This window comes from Crinia signifera, chromosome 19, assembly GCF_055691185.1.
Source record: "Crinia signifera chromosome 19, ASM5569118v1, whole genome shotgun sequence".
NCBI lineage: Eukaryota > Metazoa > Chordata > Amphibia > Anura > Myobatrachidae > Crinia > Crinia signifera.
Genome location: NC_139226.1, coordinates 50,361,380 through 50,381,896, shown reverse-complemented (window position 1 = coordinate 50,381,896; position 20,517 = coordinate 50,361,380). Strand labels below are relative to the sequence as shown.

Sequence of the window (20,517 nt, the reverse complement as noted above, 5' to 3'; positions counted from 1 at the left end):
CCCTACTACAGTAAATGAAAACAATTTTGTGAGCTGTGAAGTGATCAAAATTGAATAGAAATGAGTGGAAATTAATGTTGTTGAGCTCAATAATACTTTAGGGGCAAAAACAGGCCGAAAATCACTTATTTTAGCAATTTTTAGCATTTTTCCCCAAAAATCCAGATCCAAAACCAAAACCCGCAAGGGTGGTTTTGCCAAAACCAATCCAGATCCAAAACCTGAAGGGAGATCCAGATCCAAAACCTCAAAAAGGGCCCGTCGCTCATCTCTAATATATATATATAGATGGCAGTTGTAAGTTGGCGCCCCTTATTGAGAACTTTAGTAATTGGGTCTGGATAGCCTTAACTCAGATTTCAAAACAATAAAAGTAAAGTCCAAAATTCATACAAATTTATTAAAATGTCTCTTGTTCCACACAACAGTGGTGGTTGTTTCAGACCATAAAAAGTTCAGTGGTATAATTCATAACAGCACATAGATGAAGCCAACGCGTTTCGTCCCTACACGGGACCTCATCAGGGGTTCGCTATAAACATAAACATACATATATTCTTAAAAATATACATAACAATTCCTACATCTATTACTTTAATAACAACATAAAAAGGACTTTACTTTTAGAGATATTATTAAATTAACATTTGATTGGCCAAAATTGTCAAAAGAACATTCTGGGAAGATGGAAGAACAGGTTATAAGAAGAATAACAAAAGAAAAAAAGAAAAAAGGAAAAATTCAGGTTTCCATGAGGTTTGAAGATAATTTGAACCATTGACATACCAAGAGGCATAGATACAATTTCCACAGTTTTCTTGAATAGGATAACTCCGACAAGACGTTAAGCACTAAGTCCTTTAAAATTCAGAGGTGCCTGGTGGAAAAGATGTGCCATTTTTTAGAGATCACTCTGATAACTCGAAATATCATTGGCTCTAGGGTAGAGGATTCCTTATGGGAAGAGATATTTACAAGTTTTATCATTTTCATTGGGGTTATTACACCAGAAAGACACTTACGTTGTAGCTTTAGGGCTTTTTCACAATGTTTCAATCAGTACAGAGAACTTTTTAATCCGCATATATATGATTGGATAGCTGTGGGCATACATACAAATAAAAATATAGTGAGCATGATATTACAATCGTACCCCCTTCTGGGGCTGAGGTTTATTTATGAACTTGAACTTTTACCTTAGGGTTTAAGGGTTCTAGGGTATTATCCCCGCTAATCCGTCCAAAAAATGTTCCCCTTATAGGGATGGTTCTGTTAGGTGATAATCAAATTAAATTAAATTTCTTAGTTCAGGCCAGAGGTGTGGAAAACTATTTTGTATATCAATTCACAAAAATATATACCTACTGGTATAGGGTCAGTTGTATATACACTCGGTATGTTGTTTCGGACTGGTCCGATTAACTCATCTGATGGACACCCTCATGCAGAGGCCACCCTGGATCTGTTGGGAATGAATTATTTTTAATCAGCTAGCAATATTTAACTCCGTGTCAGAACATCTGAATCTGCTTAATAGTTTACTTAAACAGGTTCTAGATTCATGGTGTGTAACCTTATGTGCTGAGTCTTCCCCACAATTGGTCGAACTCAATGAACAAATTACTGCTATTCAATTAAAGTTTGTTTTCCAGTATAAGATGGCCCATTAAGGAAGTGTTTCCCACACTAGCTCCTACTCCAACACAACAACAAAGAAACAATGATTGAATTGGCATACATACCAATATAGACTCCAGGAAAGGTGCAGCCAATACACAGTCTTATATTGATCCCGTTGCCAGGCAAACAGGATCTAGTGTGCAGGTGGCTGCTAGGAGATGTCATACCCCAGAAGTGACCCGCGCTCTGAATTCGGCAAGCGGCGGGCTTCAGCCTGGGATAGACGGCATACGCGGCGTGGTAGGAGGAGGCGCCCTAAACTCATTCACAGATATAAGGTAGGACCCTAAGCTTGTATTTTTATTATGCTGTCTGCCTGAGGAAGGGGAGTATGTCCCCCGAAACTGTTGCACAAATAAAAGTTTTGCACCTGTACTAAGACCCGGAGTGCCACGCTGGTGTTTATTCTCCAAGGAGTTCTATTCACCTTCAGCCTACATACGTTTCTGCAGAGGCACCCGGGCCATCATCTACTGTTCCAGGAGTGCCAGGTCGCCCCCACTATATATATATATATATATATATATATATCCTGTCTGTTAGGGGGTCTGCATTATGCACATGTGCTGACACACAGGGACTTTCTTATCTGTACCGGTGTGTGCTCATCCATAGCATACTGCTGCTAGTGAGACTCAGAGGCAGAACTACTACTATTGGTGCATCAGGTGCAGTGTATCTGGGGCCCCGAGAATTAAGGGCCCACTGCTGCCCCTGTAACCCTCTACTGCCTCCCAATTTTCACTGTCATACTCTGCCTACCCCTTTCACCCTATGCCTCTCGCTGTCACCCACTAACATGTTACATATTGTGTTGGGTTGGGGTGGAGCAGGGGCTCCCAAATTATATATTTGCACCTGGTCTCATCAGCCACAAATTCTGCCACTGAAGTGACTTAAGGTGCATACACACTGAGCGATTTTCACCAGCCCATGGATGGCGGTGGCCAGCGATGATGCGGGAGCGCTCATCAACACTCACTGCTCGTCACATGCCCATACACACTAGGAGGTTTTTAGCTCAAAGTAGCTCAAAATGGGAAAGTGAGCTACTTTGAGCTCAAAATTGCATTTACTAAATACTTTTATACTGTTTGAGTATGGCGTCGCCCAGCGCTGAGTCCTGGCAGGACTTGATCAGTGTGCACACCCACCGCTGTGCAGAGCCAAGGCCCGACTCACATCTAGATGGACTTGTGGCTCTACCGCTATACTTGTAACAGACACTGCAGCATCTGAACAGATAGGTGTCACTGACCAGTCTGCACACTCTGCTTAGGCGCGATACCACATTCTTGACCATTCCTTTAATACCTTCTGGTGTATCTACCATGTTGCATATATTTGCGTTGTCTGCAAAAATACAAACTTTCCCAGCAATACCATTTTCTATGTCACTAACAATGAAATCAAAGAACACTGGTCCAAGTACAGATCTCTAGGGTTCTCCACTGGGAACATTTCCCTCCATAGAATGAACTCTATTTACTACTACTGACTACTTTCTGTCCTGCATCCAGGTTCCTATACATTCAACAGTTTTATAATCCAGTCCTTAGCTTTTGAGTTTATTTAATGTGGGACAGTGTGAAATGACTTGCTAAAGTCTAGATATGCTACATCTACGCTCCCGGGCCGTGCGTGCTATAGTGGTGTGGGGGATGGGTGATGCGTCTAACAGCGGGGAAGGCGGGCGGTGCAGGCGGGGGGCTGAGGGGCCTGCGCAGCGTGACCTCTGACAAGTACCGCTGCACAAAGCCACACAGCTGTGGTGGGACAAGCCGGGCAGTGACTGAGTGGGTGCTCACATGCTGTTCTGCATTAGACTGTGCATGAGCAGTCTCATTCCGAAATCCTGTGATTTTTGGGGCCAAATCCCGGTATCCTGCCGATCCCCATCTCGGGATTGGTCACCCTACTCTCCACCCACTTCTTATATTATAGTCAGGGAGACAAAAAAGATTTGTTTGTTTGATTAAATAATAAATTAGAACTAATGATGTTATGAATGTCATTATTTTTAGGTACTAACTGGATGATACAGATCCTGAACCTAATAAAGCACAAAGGAAATGCCGCACTTAGTAACAGTGTACCAATCTACATGAGATCGCCATGGTATGAAAATATCTATGGTCAAACACAGATCAAGGACCTCGTTGCCCCAAGAATTATCTCTTCCCATCTGCCCTACAACTTGTTTGCCAAATCTTTTTTCAAGTCTAAAGCTAAAGTAAGAACAATTAAGACAAAAGAATATTCGGAAATACAGTATATGGCCAGAATAATGAGATTTGTTATAGAGCTTATATTATTAAATAAGTAATTATACAAAAAGTGATTTAAACTGATCATCTAATATTATGTTAGGTCATGTTATTTTTAAGATAAATTAGACTATGGTCAAAAAAACATATTCAGCTTGTCTCGCGTGTTTCTATTGTGTTTCTCTTTTTTTTAACAAATTATACACTTAAGTCATTCACTCCCCATATGTCTGGTAGACTACAGAGTTTTCTGGGAGTCTTAGGGCCCATATACACAGGGGGCGATTTTGAGCTGAAAGCAGCTCACTTTAACCACCGAGTGTGTATGGCCCGGCGATGAGCGGTGAGCTGCATCCTGCACCATCGCCGGCCGCCTCCTTTCATTTGCTGGTATTACCATAACATACCTCCCAACTTCTGTCCTGATGAAATAGGGACACTCGCGCGAGCGCCCGAAAAGGTGTATGCAAATGAGGGTGCGGTTTATGCTAATTAGCCGCAACCTCATTTTCATACGAGAATAGGCGCTGTGCGCATGCGCACAGCGTCTATTCTACTAGATTGGGGGGTCTCCCAACTGCCACCCCCCGCAGCGGGACAATGCCTGCCGCGGGTGGGACAGCGGGACAGGACCCGAAAATCGGGACTGTCCCGCTGTAATCGTGACAGTTGGGAGGTATGCCATACAGTACTCTTCACATATGCTGTGCATATACGATTATTATCAATGCAATGTCAACGCAATGTGTGGCAGGATGAACCAGCGAGGGTTAGTGCACCTTACCCATAGCCAGAAGGTGCAGTGATCCTTGCTCTACTTCGGGGCTCCAGTCATGTGATCATGACTCCTGCACTGTGACCAAGTCAACTGCTGTAAATGGGCATTTACAGCAGTTTACAGCATCAGATGACCAGGGTGACAGTCATAGGTGCTGATTCTGTGGATGCTTGAGGGCCCGAGCACCCACGGAAATTGATGAGCACCCACCCGCTCAGCAGCGGCCCACCCGTCCGTGTCCCACTGCACTCCCCCTCCCTCGTCGCTGGCACAGGTACTGTGGGGGCATTTATGTACCTGCACTGTGGGGGCATTTATGTATTTGGCACTGTTGCCAAAATTTGAATATTGTGCTGCGTAATATAAATCAGTATTATTTTGTGGCCACACCCCTTTCCCATGAAGCCACTCCCCTATATTTTTGGCTTGAGCACCCACCAGCAAAAACATAAATCGGCACCTATGGTCACAGTGCATATATACAGTATATATACTAAATTAATTCTTCTTGATTTGATTTAGATTATCTACACAATGCGAAATCCTCGCGATGTCATTGCATCTTTATTCCATTTTACCAAGATTCTAAAAATTTATTCAGAAGTTGGACAGTTCCAGGATTTCTTAGATGATTTCTTGCAGGGAAATGGTGAGTTTATTCACTGCCCTGTATATGTATAAATAACACTTTACATATAATTATGCCGCTGACATCTCATTGGTCTGTATTCATGGCTACTGGTAGGAAAACTGCACTATAAGGCCGGGCCACACATTGCGTTTTAGCAGGATGCAGTCGAACAGAACTTGTTTTTGGTAGGATACACATTTTGGGTTGGGTATGGGTCATTAGGTCAAAGGTGTATAGACCGCCAGTCAAAAGGTCGACCACTATGGGATTATTAAACTGGGGTCTTCAAATTATTTTAACTGGGGTCTTCAAATAAAATATTACCTGTCCGTCACTTGCTAATATAATAGCTTTATATAAAGAGTCAAAGGCACATAAATATGGTCTCTATGTCATGTTGCAAAAATGATCATTTAAAAACAGTTATTAAAAAGCGTTAATGTATTTATACTTCTTTGTAAATATCCTATATATAATACAAGGCCAATTCTGCTCCTCACCTCTATAGAGGGAATTCAAGTGTTGTGTGCGCCAGCAGCCACTAGATGGTGCCCAGCTGAGCAATTCCATTGTTTCTCCATTGGAGCATGCACAGCCGCCAGGGCTGACATTACTTACTTACAAATGGGTGCTTACAATGTTAAATGCACCCCCACGCCACCCCCCACTATAAACGTGAACCCGAAGCGTGGCGAGTGGCGGCACGCGTCCTCCGACCTTTTCATACCCCCACTATCCACGTCGGCGTGGAGTTGAGAATAGAAAGTGTGGCGAGCGCAGCGAGCCACCGAGCCCGAAGCGTGGCGAGCGCAGCGTGCCCCGCGAGGGGACGCGGAAACCTTCATAGGTATCCGCGTCCCTTCGAGGGCTTCAGAGGTATCCGCGGTCCCTCGCGGGCTTCACAGCTGTCCGCGTACCCTCGCGGGGCTCGCTGCGCTCGCCACGCTTCGGGCTCGGTGGCTCGCTGCGCTCGCCACACTTTCTATTCTCAACTCCACGCCGACGTGGATAGTGGGGGTATGAAAAGGTCGGAGGACGCGTACCGCCGCCGCTCGCCACGCTTCGGGTTCAAGTTTATAGTGGGGGGGTGGCGTGGGGGTGCATTTAACATTGTAAGCACCCATTAGGGTGCTTATACAATGTTTAATCGCATCGCATCGCATTGTATGGCATTGTATGCCATATACAATGTCATACAATTTTAAAATTGTATGACATTGTACAATATCGCGCGATATCGCATCGCATACCATCGCATGGCTTCTGGTATGCGATGCGATGGGCGCCGCCAAAATACACAAGTACCTTTTTTTCTTCTTTCAATTAGCAGGGAAATCATTGGCAGCTGCGGAATGGCTGTGCATTTGCAATAGATTAAAACAAACAAAAAAAACGAAAAATGTAAAAAAGAAAAATGACAAAATAAAAGCGTAATTTAACTTTTACAATATAATTAATGCGTAAAGTCGCTGATAGGAAGGCCTGTCTGTGGGCCCAGAAGGGGATCCAGTGCTGCCACAGTGGGAGACACATCCCTATGTGACAGTACATGGTTTTATCCATTAGAGAAAGATTTGCTTTTGCGAGTGAACCAGAATCATGCCCCATGACCAAGAGCCACTATAGTATACAGGCTAACCTTTCTCATGATGCCCTGTCAGTATGCTTCAATGCGTGGCAATTGTACATACTTGGAAGCTATCTTGACTATACTGTAGCTATACTATTTCATGTCAACCTAAGCCCTCTCAGCCTTTAGTCGTCGACCAAATGTATGTCGACTTTCAATGTGTCGACCTAGTGACCATATCCCCCATAGCCTTAGGTGACAACCCTGTTTTTGTCCCCACCTGCTGGTTATGATTTTGCTAAGCTGGTTCTGTGTTTATTGTGGTCACAAGAGTTTCACTGTTGTTTTGGATGATGTAAGTAACTGTTCCCTTGGCTTACTTTCAGCTATGTATGGCTCTTGGTTTGAACATGTGACAGGCTGGATGCAAATGAAGGATGACAGCAGATTCTTCTTTATTACATACGAGGAGCTGCTGCAGGTACGGTTACACTATAACATTGACACGTGGGCCATGTGTATGTTCTCTCTGTGTTACCTCTAGGCAGACCAGTTTCCTCATACATGCCAAAAACATGGTGGTAAGTTATTTGGCTTATGGACAAAAAATTGCAATAGTGCATGGTTGTGTTTGTGTGTGAGTGTATGTGTGACGTGTCTGTGTGTGCCCATGTGTATTCTGAAACAGACAGATCTCTACATTCAGATGCAAATGGTGAGATTATATATATATGTTTCTATGTATGGAATTCGTCTGGCACGGCAATCTACAATGAGATGGCCACAAGACGCATTGGAAGCAGCTATCATATGAGAAGAACCTTCCACAAAATGGCCGCCGGCACCCGCTATCATGGACAGATCCACAAGAGCTGTATGATGAAACTCCGTCAGCTCCACAGTCCCCCGGCGCATGCGCGATAAGAAGAGAAGGCCACCACATCTCCGGGATACGAAATAGCCGGGCATGCGCAGTAGCGCTCTAAGGATGCAGGAAACGTGGCGGAAGTGCCGCGAATCACGGACTTTGTGAAATTAAAATGATTTTAGCCACTGCAAAATGTTCTAAATATAGCGATCCACTCTACCTATTGCTCAGCTCACCCCTTGATATTTGTTTAGTCCTTTATCTATGTTTTTATATGTATAGCCACTTTTAATTGAATAATAGCAGGAAGTGATGTCATAGATCACCCTGACAGGCATACAGGTATAAATATGGGTCTGAATTCATTTGCCCTCCACCCCTTGAAGAAGTCACATCGACGAAACGCGTTGGGCTACCTACCTCCTATCACCTCATAAGCTAAGCAAAATTGTTTTTATTAGCATTTTTCATTCCTGATTCCTTTACGTATATGTATTTCTTTTTTATATATATATATCCCCCTTCGTTTTTATATCTATAATAATTTTTTTATATATAAATCTTTTTATATATACATTTTTTTATATATACATTTTTTTATACATCTCGTACCTTTTTCATGTCTTTTATCATCATGCCATCTGTTTATTGTCATCCTATTAAATAATTTATTTATTATCTAAATGATCTCATCCGCAATAATTAGTCGCCGCTGTCTTTTTACATTGCTATCTATTAACCCCCCAAGTAACATACCTATACTTTTACTAAAAGACAGGCTGACACCTTTCTAACAGAAGGGAATATTATTGTTTGGTAACATTAATTCAGCACAAGTGGCGCCTCTCATCCGCAACTAACAGACAAATTCCAGGTATTACTTAGGAGGCCACCTGGTGCTAATTAGCTCTGAACATAGTTCTTGTTGGAGCTTATGAGCGCACCAACAAAAGAAATGATTGGTGCCAAAAAATTTTCAATGAAACTGCGGTTATCATTGAACACGAAAATCCATGTGATTTGGACGATAAATTCTGGACAATGGAAAGAATATTGGCCAAAGAAATGAAAACACGGTGGGACATAAAAGGACTTGAACAATACATTTCAGTGGACAGAGTTCCAAGAGGTCTGAGATTGACCAAGCAACCAACTTTTGGAAACACAGACACAGAATTTATCAGTAAATGGGATGCAATATTGCATAATTGCTCAATCAATCTAATGAGATTGATAGTAAGTGAAAAAAAGAAATCTCTAAAACTACTGGAGGAGGAAATCAGGAACAAAGAGACCGACCTTGAGCCTTTCAAAGATAACAAGGTTAACGAAAAAGTTCTAAACAAAAAACTTGAAAGAATGGAGGAGGAGGTCATCAAAAGTAAGGAGAAGAAATTCACAAGGGACAAACACGATTATGAACAAGGCAAAGTAAAAAACTGAAGCAGATTTACTAACGCACCATATCAACAAAGAAACTACCAAAGGCCATCCAACCAAACAGCGAGAAATAGAAACAAGAATTTCGACAACAGAAACAATGAGTCTCCTAGAACACCACACTGGAGAACATTCAACCGATACACACCACTTCAGAGACTCAAGTCGTCAGGAGATGATGGTTTTTTATCCACGGACACAGCGACAAGAATTCGGGAAACCATAAGAATAAATGTGAAGGAAGATGTCAAACTAGCCTTCCCACTGAAAAGAAGGTTCATAGAAGAAGAGGAAAAAGGGGCGGCAGGAGGGAGAGACCCCAAAAAAAGAACGATCCAGTAGAAGTACAACCTAAAGGAATCTTTAATCTCTCCAAACACGTACTATCCAAAGCAGAAACCACACTTCTTAACAGAGGTCTATCCTTCGCCCCGACAGGGGGCATGAATAAATTTAAAACCTACATCGACCTGAACAAATTTGTAAGGAAATTGACTTTGAAAAGACACTTTGCCAAGAATGAGAATGCCACTATACAAAACTACTAAAGTAGATCAAAATCTGGGCTAAAACCAGTGTCTAAGTACTACCCGCTCGAATCAAAAGGCAACAACATTGGGATCTTTTATGATCTAGTAAAGAAAGATCTATGTGAGAAAGAAATGGAACCAATTGTTCAGAAAAACTGATCCAATGCAGAAAGAGAAGCTCTGAAAAATCTGAAAGATAACCCGGAAATCATCCTGAAACAAGCAGACAAAGGGGGAGGTCTGGTGATTATGGACCGTGATGCATACGTATGTGAGGCGAACAGACTTTTGGGGGATCAAGCATCATACACAGCTCTGAGTAAAGATCCAAAGGAGGAATTCATAGAAGATCTAAGACTGCTACTCCTTCATGGACTGCGTGAAAAACTAATTACCAAAGAAGAATACCAATATTTAATGAGGTCCAATCCCATCACCCCTATTTTTTACTTCTTACCCAAGATACACAAGTCTTTGCAAAATCCACCAGGACGACCCATAGTGGCATGGATTGATTCCCTGACCTCAAACCTGTCAGAATATGTGGATATCTTTTTATGTAAATATGTGACGAAGTTGCCAGCCTATTTGAAAGATCCCACCACGGTTTTAAATCTTTTAAAAGATTTTAAATGGAAGGATTCCTTTTATTGGGCCACAATAGATGTCAAATCGCTGTACACCTGCATTGAACATCAGCAAGGGGTAGAAGCATGCAAAGAGTTTATGGAAGATGACGTAACACTCACCCCACAACACAAAACCTTCATATGTGATATCATGAATTTTATCCTAAGTCACAATTATTTTAAATTCTTGGACCAGTTTTATCTTCAGAAATGCGGGACAGCGATGGGCACGATTTTTGCACCCAGCTTTGCGAATCTTTTTATGGGAAGTTGGGAGAAACGTTTTATACACACAGACCATGATTTTAAGGACAATATCAGGTTTTACAAGAGATATATCGATGATATTCTAATTATATGGGAAGGTGATGAAGAACTTTTTAGAGATTTTATAAAATACATTGGAGACAACCAAATGAACTTGCGTTTCACGTCAAACATCAGTAAAACTAAAATAGAGTTCCTAGATTTGGTATTGATGGGTGAAGACACAAAAGTGAACACAAAGAACTACATCAAGCAAGTCGACACCAACAGTTACTTACAGTTCAAGAGTAATCACTTGCGTAAGTGGAATGAAAATATCCCATACTCACAGTTCAATCGTATTAAAAGAAATTGCAGTAGAGACGAGGAATGTGAAACCCAACTGGAGCTGTACAATAAAAGATTTGAAGAAAAAGAATATCCCACTAAAATCCTCCAGAACGCAAGGACTAAAGTGAGGAATGTCCAAAGAGAAAATCTCCTGGAGTACAACGCAAAAAAAGAGAAAAAAGAACAAATTGCCTTCATCACTACGTACAACCAACATGAACCAACAATTAAACAGAGCCTGAAAAAACACTGGAACCTATTACTCATGGATCCCATCTTGAAGGAGATATTACCACCTAACCCAGAAGTCATTTTTAGAAAATCCAAGAATTTGAAAGACATTCTAGCACCAAGTCTATTAACATCAAAACCCACCCAAACAAACCCTAGTTTGAAATGCACGGGTTCTTACAAATGTGGGAAATGTAACATCTGCAGATTCGTCCACCCCATCAGAAAGAAATTTACCAACCACAATGACACGAAAGAGTACCACATCAAAGACTTCATGAATTGCAACACCACATCCGTTATTTATCTTCTAGAGTGCCCCTGCCATCTGAAATATGTGGGCAAAACAAAAAGACCTCTTAAATTAAGAATTCAGGAACACAGCCGGAACATAAAGAATAAAATCGACAGCCACGCCATATATAAACATTTTGAGAACCACCATAATGCCAATCTGGAGGGACTGACCTTCAAAGCCATCGAATGGGTTAAACTAGGACCAAGAGGTGGCGATCTGGCGAACAAATTGTCCCAGCGGGAAATGTATTGGATTTTTGAACTAAACACTCTACATCCCTTGGGCTTCAACGATAACTATGAGATAGCGCCATTCTTATAAGGTCAATCCGGTTTATATATATTTTTTATCCACTTCTGTACAAACTAAAAGTAGTATTTTAAAATATCCACCCCTTTTTTAAATACTTTCCTTTCCTGACTAACTCTCCACTCTCTTTCACTACTTACACCAGATATATATATTGTATGTTTATAATAAAATATTAAAAACCTCCAGGTGTCGCTGCATTTATCTACAGTCAAACCACACTTGTTACGCCCAATCTCGTCCGATCTTGGAAGCTAAGCAGTGTTGGGCCAGGTTAGTACCAAGATGGGAGACCACTTGGAAAATCCAGGTGCTGTAGCACCCACTAGCAAACCTGTAATACACCGGAGAGATTTTATGGTTCACTATAGCACTCCAGCACTTTAGTACTCTCTTGCCTTTTCTCTGGCACTTATTCACTGTATAAATCAAACTATTAAATCAACACTATTAATTTTTACTCCCAGCATGACCTTTTTAGCTGGGTCTATTTCACAGTACTTCACATATCATAAGTGGCATTATATGTATATTTATTCATATTTATATATTTATTTATTTATTTAACAATAAATCACCATCACCGAAATACTTAAGATAATAAATCACTCTGGTATCGATCCACATTAATATAACCATGAATGGTCTGGTTACTATGTCCTTTCTTGTTTCTATGTATGGAATTCGTCTGGCACGGCAATCTACAATGAGATGGCCACAAGACGCATTGGAAGCAGCTATCATATGAGAAGAACCTTCCACAAAATGGCCGCCGGCACCCGCTATCATGGACAGATCCACAAGAGCTGTATGATGAAACTCCGTCAGCTCCAGAGTCCCCCGGCGCATGCGCGATAAGAAGAGAAGGCCACCACATCTCCGGGATACGAAATAGCCGGGCATGCGCAGTAGCGCTCTAAGGATGCGGAAACGTGGCGGAAGTGCCGCGAATCACGGACTTTGTGAAATTAAAATGATTTTAGCCACTGCAAAATGTTCTAAATATAGCGATCCACTCTACCTATTGCTCAGCTCACCCCTTGATATTTGTTTAGTCCTTTATCTATGTTTTTATATGTATAGCCACTTTTAATTGAATAATAGCAGGAAGTGATGTCATAGATCACCCTGACAGGCATACAGGTATAAATATGGGTCTGAATTCATTTGCCCTCCACCCCTTGAAGAAGTCACATCGACGAAACGCGTTGGGCTACCTACCTCCTATCACCTCATAAGCTAAGCAAAATTGTTTTTATTAGCATTTTTCATTCCTGATTCCTTTACGTATATGTAATTCTTTTTTATATATATATATATATATATATATATATATCCCCCTTCGTTTTTATATCTATAATAATTTTTTTATATATACATCTTTTTATATATACATTTTTTTATATATACATTTTTTTATACATCTCGTACCTTTTTCATGTCTTTTATCATCATGCCATCTGTTTATTGTCATCCTATTAAATAATTTATTTATTATCTAAATTATCTCATCCGCAATAATTAGTCGCCGCTGTCTTTTTACATTGCTATCTATTAACCCCCCAAGTAACATACCTATACTTTTACTAAAAGACAGGCTGACACCTTTCTAACAGAAGGGAATATTATTGTTTGGTAACATTAATTCAGCACAAGTGGCGCCTCTCATCCACAACTAACATATATATATATATATATATATATATATATATATATATATATATATATATATATATATATAATATATATATATATATATAACGACACAAGTAAGGCCAGCACTCCTCATCCAGTACAGCTTAGGCGGTGCCCTCCTGGTTACCCTGGCTGGGGTTTCCACAATATTCACTTCTTCGGCGGCACTCGCTCAAATAAATCGATCAAACCACTGGAGTAGCAATCAACGTTTCGGAGCTTTTATTTATGCCCCGTCATCAGGATCAGTGATCGATTTATTTGAGTGAGTGCCGCCGAAGAAGTGAATATATATATATATATATATATATATATATATATATATAGACATTGTAGGGGCTCTGCACACACTAAATTAACTGGTTAATTTAGTGTGTGCAGAGCCCCTACAATGTCTGCTTAAACAATGTGGTCACAAGCCATAGGGCACCCCAAAACTAGGAAAGGTGAGTGCCGATGTTAAGTGTGTGTATATATATATATATATATATATATAATATATATATATTTGTGTATATGTGTGTGTGTGTGTGTGTGTGTGTGTGTGTGTGTGTGTGCAGATAAGAGTTCCCATTTTGTTGGGCATGCCATTCACCTTCTGAGTCGTATGTTAATTATCTAGATCTGTTCTTCCACAAAATGTGTTGTTTTGGGCACAGCATCTGGGTGGTAACAAAGTGAGTACACATTCCCTCTGTCCACTGAGGATGGCATAGACATGGGAGGTGCATCAGGAGCTTTGTGCTAGACGTGAATATGAATCTCTTGCACCTAGCATGGGGCTGGTCTAATTTGATCGCGTTGACAACCATGAACAGGGCTGCCATTAGGGGGGTGCTGGGGATACAGCTGTCCCTGGCGTGGCCTCTCTGAGAGAGAGAAGGGTCCGAGGCACTCATTTTGCCCACCGCACCCCCATCCACTGCATACCTCCCAACTGTCACGATTACAGCGGGACAGTCCCAATTTTCGGGTCCTGTCCCACCCGCGGCAGGAATTGTCCCGCTGCGGGGGGTGGCAGTTGGGAGACCCCCCAATCTAATAGAATAGACGCAGTGCGCATGCGCACAGCGTCTATTCTCGTATGAAAATGAGGTTGCGGCTAATTAGCATAAGCCGCGCCCTCATTTGCATACGCCCCGCCACCTTTTCGGACGCTGCGCGAGTGTCCCTATTTCTTCAGTACACAAGTTGGGAGGTATGCACTGTGCTGTGCTGCCTGCGTTGCTCAGTGGCTTGGAGCGCAGGCTTCTTCAAATCAGGGCACTGGCAGCCAATTAATATGTGGCATCGGGTGTTGGTGATTGAGCTGGGTATGTAACTTGCAAGAAGCAAATCCCTTGCAAGAAACTAGGTACTGTAGGTCACTTGCAAAAAGCACTGATGCGTTTCATTGCAACGAAACGGGTCAGAGATTTTTCCCAGTGACCTACCCAGCTCAGTCACCAACAAGCCACCACAGTGTCCAGACCAGCCTCGGCATCCCCGCAGTTGGTTTTCCCAGGTGACGACTCATTCAAGACCCCCATCCCCTCTCAAACGAGCCAGTGCAGCAACATCTCAGGCTATTTCAAGCACACAAGGCTGCATCCTCCATAAAGCCTCAAACTAAATATTTCCATTTGCTCCCAGGATCAAGCCATATTAAAGATGCATTGCTAGGAATGGACACATAGCCTCATATGACCCATCGTGACTTTACCCACATATTCAGTTTTTCGGAGCTACTAGTCACTCATTAATTATTGTTCTTACCCATGTATATGTTCTATGTCAATTTTATTTTGTCAATATATATTTTTAATTAAAATTGTAAATCCATTGGTACCCACTTACATAGCGCAGTTTACCCCTTTCTTCTTTTTTGGTATCCATTAACGGGAGTGACACCCCCGTTCCACATAACTGCAGCTTAGCACAGCAGCTCACCACTCAGCGTCCCACCAGATACTTGTTATCTGTTTTTTTTTACCACTGGTTAGGTATAGACTGCGAGGGGGTGTTAGAGGATAGGCTGTGGGAGGAGTTGTACGACAGGGGGCAGGGCCACGAAAACGCGATTGCGTTGGCTACACTCCCACAATGGTGATCCGTCAGCCACAAGATGAATGGGCTTAAAATTGAATAGCTCCATACATTAAAGCTCAAGGCTACATTACGCCTTGTTGTAGTTTGTGAATACAACCCTTCTACTCTCATAAGAAGGTAATCTCTGCAATGTTAGTTATGTTCCTGTATTATTGCAATTAAGGATCACTTATATGGATAGTACAGTGGGACTAATGATATGAATGCCATGTAGAAATATGACTGTAGAACAACATGTTTTTGCAGGACCTCCGAGGCAGCGTGGTGAGAATCTGTAAATTCCTGGGGCAGGAGTTGGATGACGCACAGATTGACTCAGTTGTAGAACATTCGGCTTTTAAAGCCATGAAGGAAGACAAGATGTCTAATTGGACTCTTATGTCCCCAGAAGTACTGGATCATTCCAAAGGATCATTTTTACGCAAAGGTAAATCGTTCATCCAAAATATGAATGTTTCATTATAATTTGATAACTGTAACTGTTTGTACTGTACACTAGCTAACAGCGAATTGGATTTATGTTATATAGGTAAAAAAGTGTAATACAAGAGAAATAACTAAAGGTTGAACTGAAGGACTGAAGTCTTATTTCAGCCTAAACTACTATGTAACTAATACCGCGTTCACTTAGCAAAATGCAGAGTCGCTTTGGGACTTTGAAATGGTTCAGTCCCGAAGCGACCTTGCATTTCGCTCTCTCTGGGCCCTTCAGTGACCTGGCAATATTGCCGTTTCACTGGCATCATGCGGGGGCGGAGTGACATCGGGGGCGGGGGGGGGGGCAACGCTTTGAGCTGACGATGCTCCAAGAACTGCCTCCACCATCAGTGTGAACGGGAACCGGGTCGCTCAACCCGATTAACTGTTCACACTGCACAGCAACACAGCAACGAACCACGGGAACCTTGTTTTTTACTTGTTCGTAATACCTTTTTGCTGCCAGTTTGCTGGAACCGGTAAGCCCTTTCAGATTGCACCTATTCCCGTGTCGAATGGCAACAAACAGGCATGAACCCGGTAATTAGTTGCGATCTGAAAGGGTTATAATAACTATGAAAATATGTACATACATATTGGAACCTCCTGGAAGCACCTCTATAGTATAACGCCAGCAATAGCTGACATAAGCCAAGCACCCAGAACGGTACTTGTGTATTATCACGGCACCCAAAAAGTTTATGTACGATTTGCATGAGATGTGATGTTGCACCCCTGCCCGTGGATCGCATCACACGCAAATTGCATGTGATGCGATGCAATGCGATTTAGCACACCCCCACTATCCACATCACCCCGAAGCGTGGTGTGCGGACGCGGTACGCGTCCTCCCATCCTGTTCATACCCCCACTATCCGTGTCGGCGTTGAGTTAATTTTACGAAGTGTGGCGAGCATAGCCCTAAGTGTGGCATGCACAGTGAGCCCCGCAAGGGGACGCAGAAAATGAGCCTGAAACGTGCCGTGCACAGCGTGCTCCACGAGGGGACGCGGAATACACATCAAGTAATCTGCGTTTTCCATAGCCCGCTCACCACGATTCAGGGTGACATGGATAGTGGGGATGTGCTAAATCGCATTGCATCGCATCGCACGCGATCACATGCGATTTGCATGCTATGCGATCCGCGGGCAGGGGTGCTATGAAACTGCACAAGTACCATTGCATCGCATGCAAATCGCGGATGCGATGCGATCCTACTACGCTGAATAGGACACTACTTTAAGTACTTAACGGGTGCCGTGATAATACACAAGTACCCCAGAACATGCGGGGCGTTTCATTCCTCCTGAGAAGTCACGAAATTAAAAGCCATTGTCTCATACAGTATACAGTACCTACAGTGCCTTTTCTATACCATAGAATCAAGTAAAGAACTCTGAAAACATATGAATTATTGCTTATATGCCAAAGATATTTTAAAATGCCTTGGACTGATTCATTAGTATCCCTAGAAAAGTGATACACAATTGGATTATTGTGAAATTACAAAATAATTTCTTTCTTGAGTTAGCATCACACACGTCTGCAATCACTAATCATCAATCAGCCTATTTAAACGGACATGCTGTTTGGTATCATCATCTGCACCACACCGAACATGTACAAAAAAAAGCAAAGGAGAGAGCTGTTCGATGTATCAAAAAGAAAATGATAGACTAGCATGTAACGGTAAAGTATTTAAGACCATGTCCAAGCAGCTTGTTGTTCCTTTCACAATCGTTGCAAATATTATTAAGAAGTTTAAAATCCATGGGACTGTAGCCAAATCTGACCACAGATTAAACAGAAGGATGCTGAGACTAAAGAACAAAGGAAAACACCCCAAAGACATAAAAGCTGGATTCTACGTCCAAGGTGCGTCCCTGCCTGACCCACCATCCAATGTTTGTTGAGGACTGTAGGCTCCATAAAAAACAATACAGAAAAATCTATACTGGAATTTTCTGAAATGCATCTAAAACAATGCTTCTGGGAGTCAAAATTGAAATTTTTGAAAAATGAATTTTGGCAAGACGTTTATTTGGGTTATTCTAGTTAACAAACTTCCTTGTATGTTTGTACGGGGTGTTTGATGGTGAAGAGCTGCGCATGTGCTTAAGCAAATATCTGCATGTGCAGGTCTTCACTGCGGGCACCCTCGGAGACTTGCATAGTCTCCGAGGCGCTCACACCGGGGGGGGTTGCATGCATGAGGCGGGCAGGGGGCGAAACGTTGGGTGCACCCAGGAAAACGCTGAGTGTCCACTTCCAAATGGGGGCAGCCATCTGCATTACGGGGACAGGCGGCTGATGCCACCGGGTGTCAGATGCCCGCCCCGTTCTCAGAGCAGATCACAGCTAATCTAAATCACCAGAGAGTGACTTAGATTAGCGAGCATTACAGAAATAATTTGATGGTCGCGACTATCGAATGATTTTGAGCCCGCACACAAGCATGAGAATGGATGTTAATGCAAAACATCCATTCACAGTACTGCAGGGAAATTCGCGAGTAGCAAGGGTGGGCATTTGCATGGCCGCCGGGTGGCATTACATGGCTTGCAACGCAGCAACCTACCGCTGCTTTGTGAACCAACCAGAATCAAGCTCTTTACCTCTATGTATATAGATGGAAAATAAAAGCACACCTTACCAACTGTGAAACCTGAAGACGGCTTGGCTTAATCTGGAAGGGGGTGCCCTGAATTCAGTGACCGCATGTAATAGCATCCAAATTCAGCACTTGTGCCGGTTTCCAACTAAATTGGATGCTTTTCAGTTAAGTTCTTTTAGTGAAAAACATGAATTCATCTTTTTGTCATGGAAAGGTACCAAATAATTTGTTCATGTCTGTATAATAGTATAAAAATATAACATGGAGATGAGAATAATGTGGAAGTTTTGTTTAGACATTATCCTTGCATTTATACTGATGTAGATTTGCATATTTTCACTCTGTTTCTTGCAGGAACCTCTGGTGATTGGAAGAATTTATTTACCGTAGCCCAGAGCGAGTATTTCAATGAACTTTATCAGGAGAAGATGAAAGACAGCAATACAACATTTGGTTGGGAAAATGAGGATTGAGTCATTCTAAGTCAAACGTGTCTCAGTGATAGAAACAAACAGGCTGTATTTGAATTGATTACCTCTGATATTGCACTGTAATTCTATATATTATATATGCCTGATTAAAACAAATGTCAAGGTCTGAATACTGGGAGTTTCTCGATAGCCAAGGCAAAAACATCCAGACTACTCATAACTCATTATTTTCAATACAATTTAAAGTTTTACAAGTATATTATATTTCTAATACCCCTTTCACATCTGGACAATAACGCTGATTATTTCCGTGTTGTTGCCCTTGACCCAGGTCGAGGTGCGGTGTAAAAACACCAAACCTAATAACCTGGGTTAACTAACCCGGAAATTCGACCCTGGTTTTATAAAGGGTTAAACCTGGAGTAGCACTGTGTATGATGGGTGATCCTGGGTTTAGTGTAAAAGTGTCGGACCCAGGTCGGAGCGGGATCGAGATCCCGGGTCTAAGCTGGCATTGCTATGTGATAGCAGCATTAAGTGACAAGACTAAATTTTAGATTTTGGTATGTAATTTTTCCTGTTTAGAGGTGCCCATACACTAGGGTGACATCTCTGAGGGAGAAATCGCCCAAGATCCCCCTTGAGCTGCCCAGGAACTTCTCGGGTGGCAGGACTGCATATGATACACTATATGCAGTCCTTTTGCATACAACATACTTTAGGCAATCCCCAGCCAAGCCTACCGGGAGGCTTGGCGCGGCGATAAAACCATAGAGCAGCACTTTTGATCTTCAGGCTCCGATGTGATGCTCTTGGGACCGCGCATGTCATCGGACCTGATGTTAAACCCAGGTGATTTGGCAATTTTTCATTTGATTTATCGCCATAAAGTGACCAAATCAGAGTGGAACCACCCTAGTGTATGGACACCATAAGATTGCACACATATAACACCACTCTTTCCATCACTTATATTTAGCACCGTCCTGTGGTTGTACCTCGCTAGGCGACATGTGGCACTCCAGCTACTCTGGACTACAAATCACAGAATGCCCATCCCCAGATTTGCTATTAGGTCATGCTAAAACTGTGACAGGACATTCTGAAATGTGACGTTCTACAATAGCTGGAGCGTCACTGGTTGGCTACCCCTAGTGTCTAACTAGCCACACTGTTTATACAATCACTAACCATATTGCTTTTATTGGCCATGCCCCATTAATTATCTCATTCATTTTTCTCATTGATAACACCATTATCATACCATTAACAATTCCAACACTGTCACAATGATCTATTTATCACAATATTAACTGGACAGATTATACCCCTGATTGCCAACAACTCACTTGGATGAGGAGGACTCAAAATTGCTGGCTCC

The 20,517-nt window shown here is 42.1% G+C and overlaps 1 protein-coding gene and 1 pseudogene across 3 annotated transcripts in view; both read left to right on the top strand.

Annotated features, from left to right (window-relative positions):
* Window positions 1-19,396, top strand: part of LOC146042529 (sulfotransferase 2B1-like) — a 53,079-nt gene extending 33,683 nt beyond the window's left edge. For 2 of the 3 annotated variants that reach the window (XM_083162577.1, XM_083162578.1), the window contains exons 3-7: window positions 3,705-3,913; window positions 5,248-5,374; window positions 7,313-7,407; window positions 15,858-16,038; window positions 19,060-19,396. In XM_083162577.1, coding sequence (XP_083018703.1) covers window positions 3,705-3,913; window positions 5,248-5,374; window positions 7,313-7,407; window positions 15,858-16,038; window positions 19,060-19,178 — 731 coding nt within the window. In that variant the 3' untranslated portion in view covers window positions 19,179-19,396. The remainder of the gene's footprint in view (window positions 1-3,704; window positions 3,914-5,247; window positions 5,375-7,312; window positions 7,408-15,857; window positions 16,039-19,059) is intronic. The other variant, XM_083162576.1, reaches the window with a different exon arrangement.
* LOC146043814 (5S ribosomal RNA) lies at window positions 12,032-12,150 on the top strand (annotated as a pseudogene).
* Window positions 19,397-20,517: the final 1,121 nt, after the last annotated feature.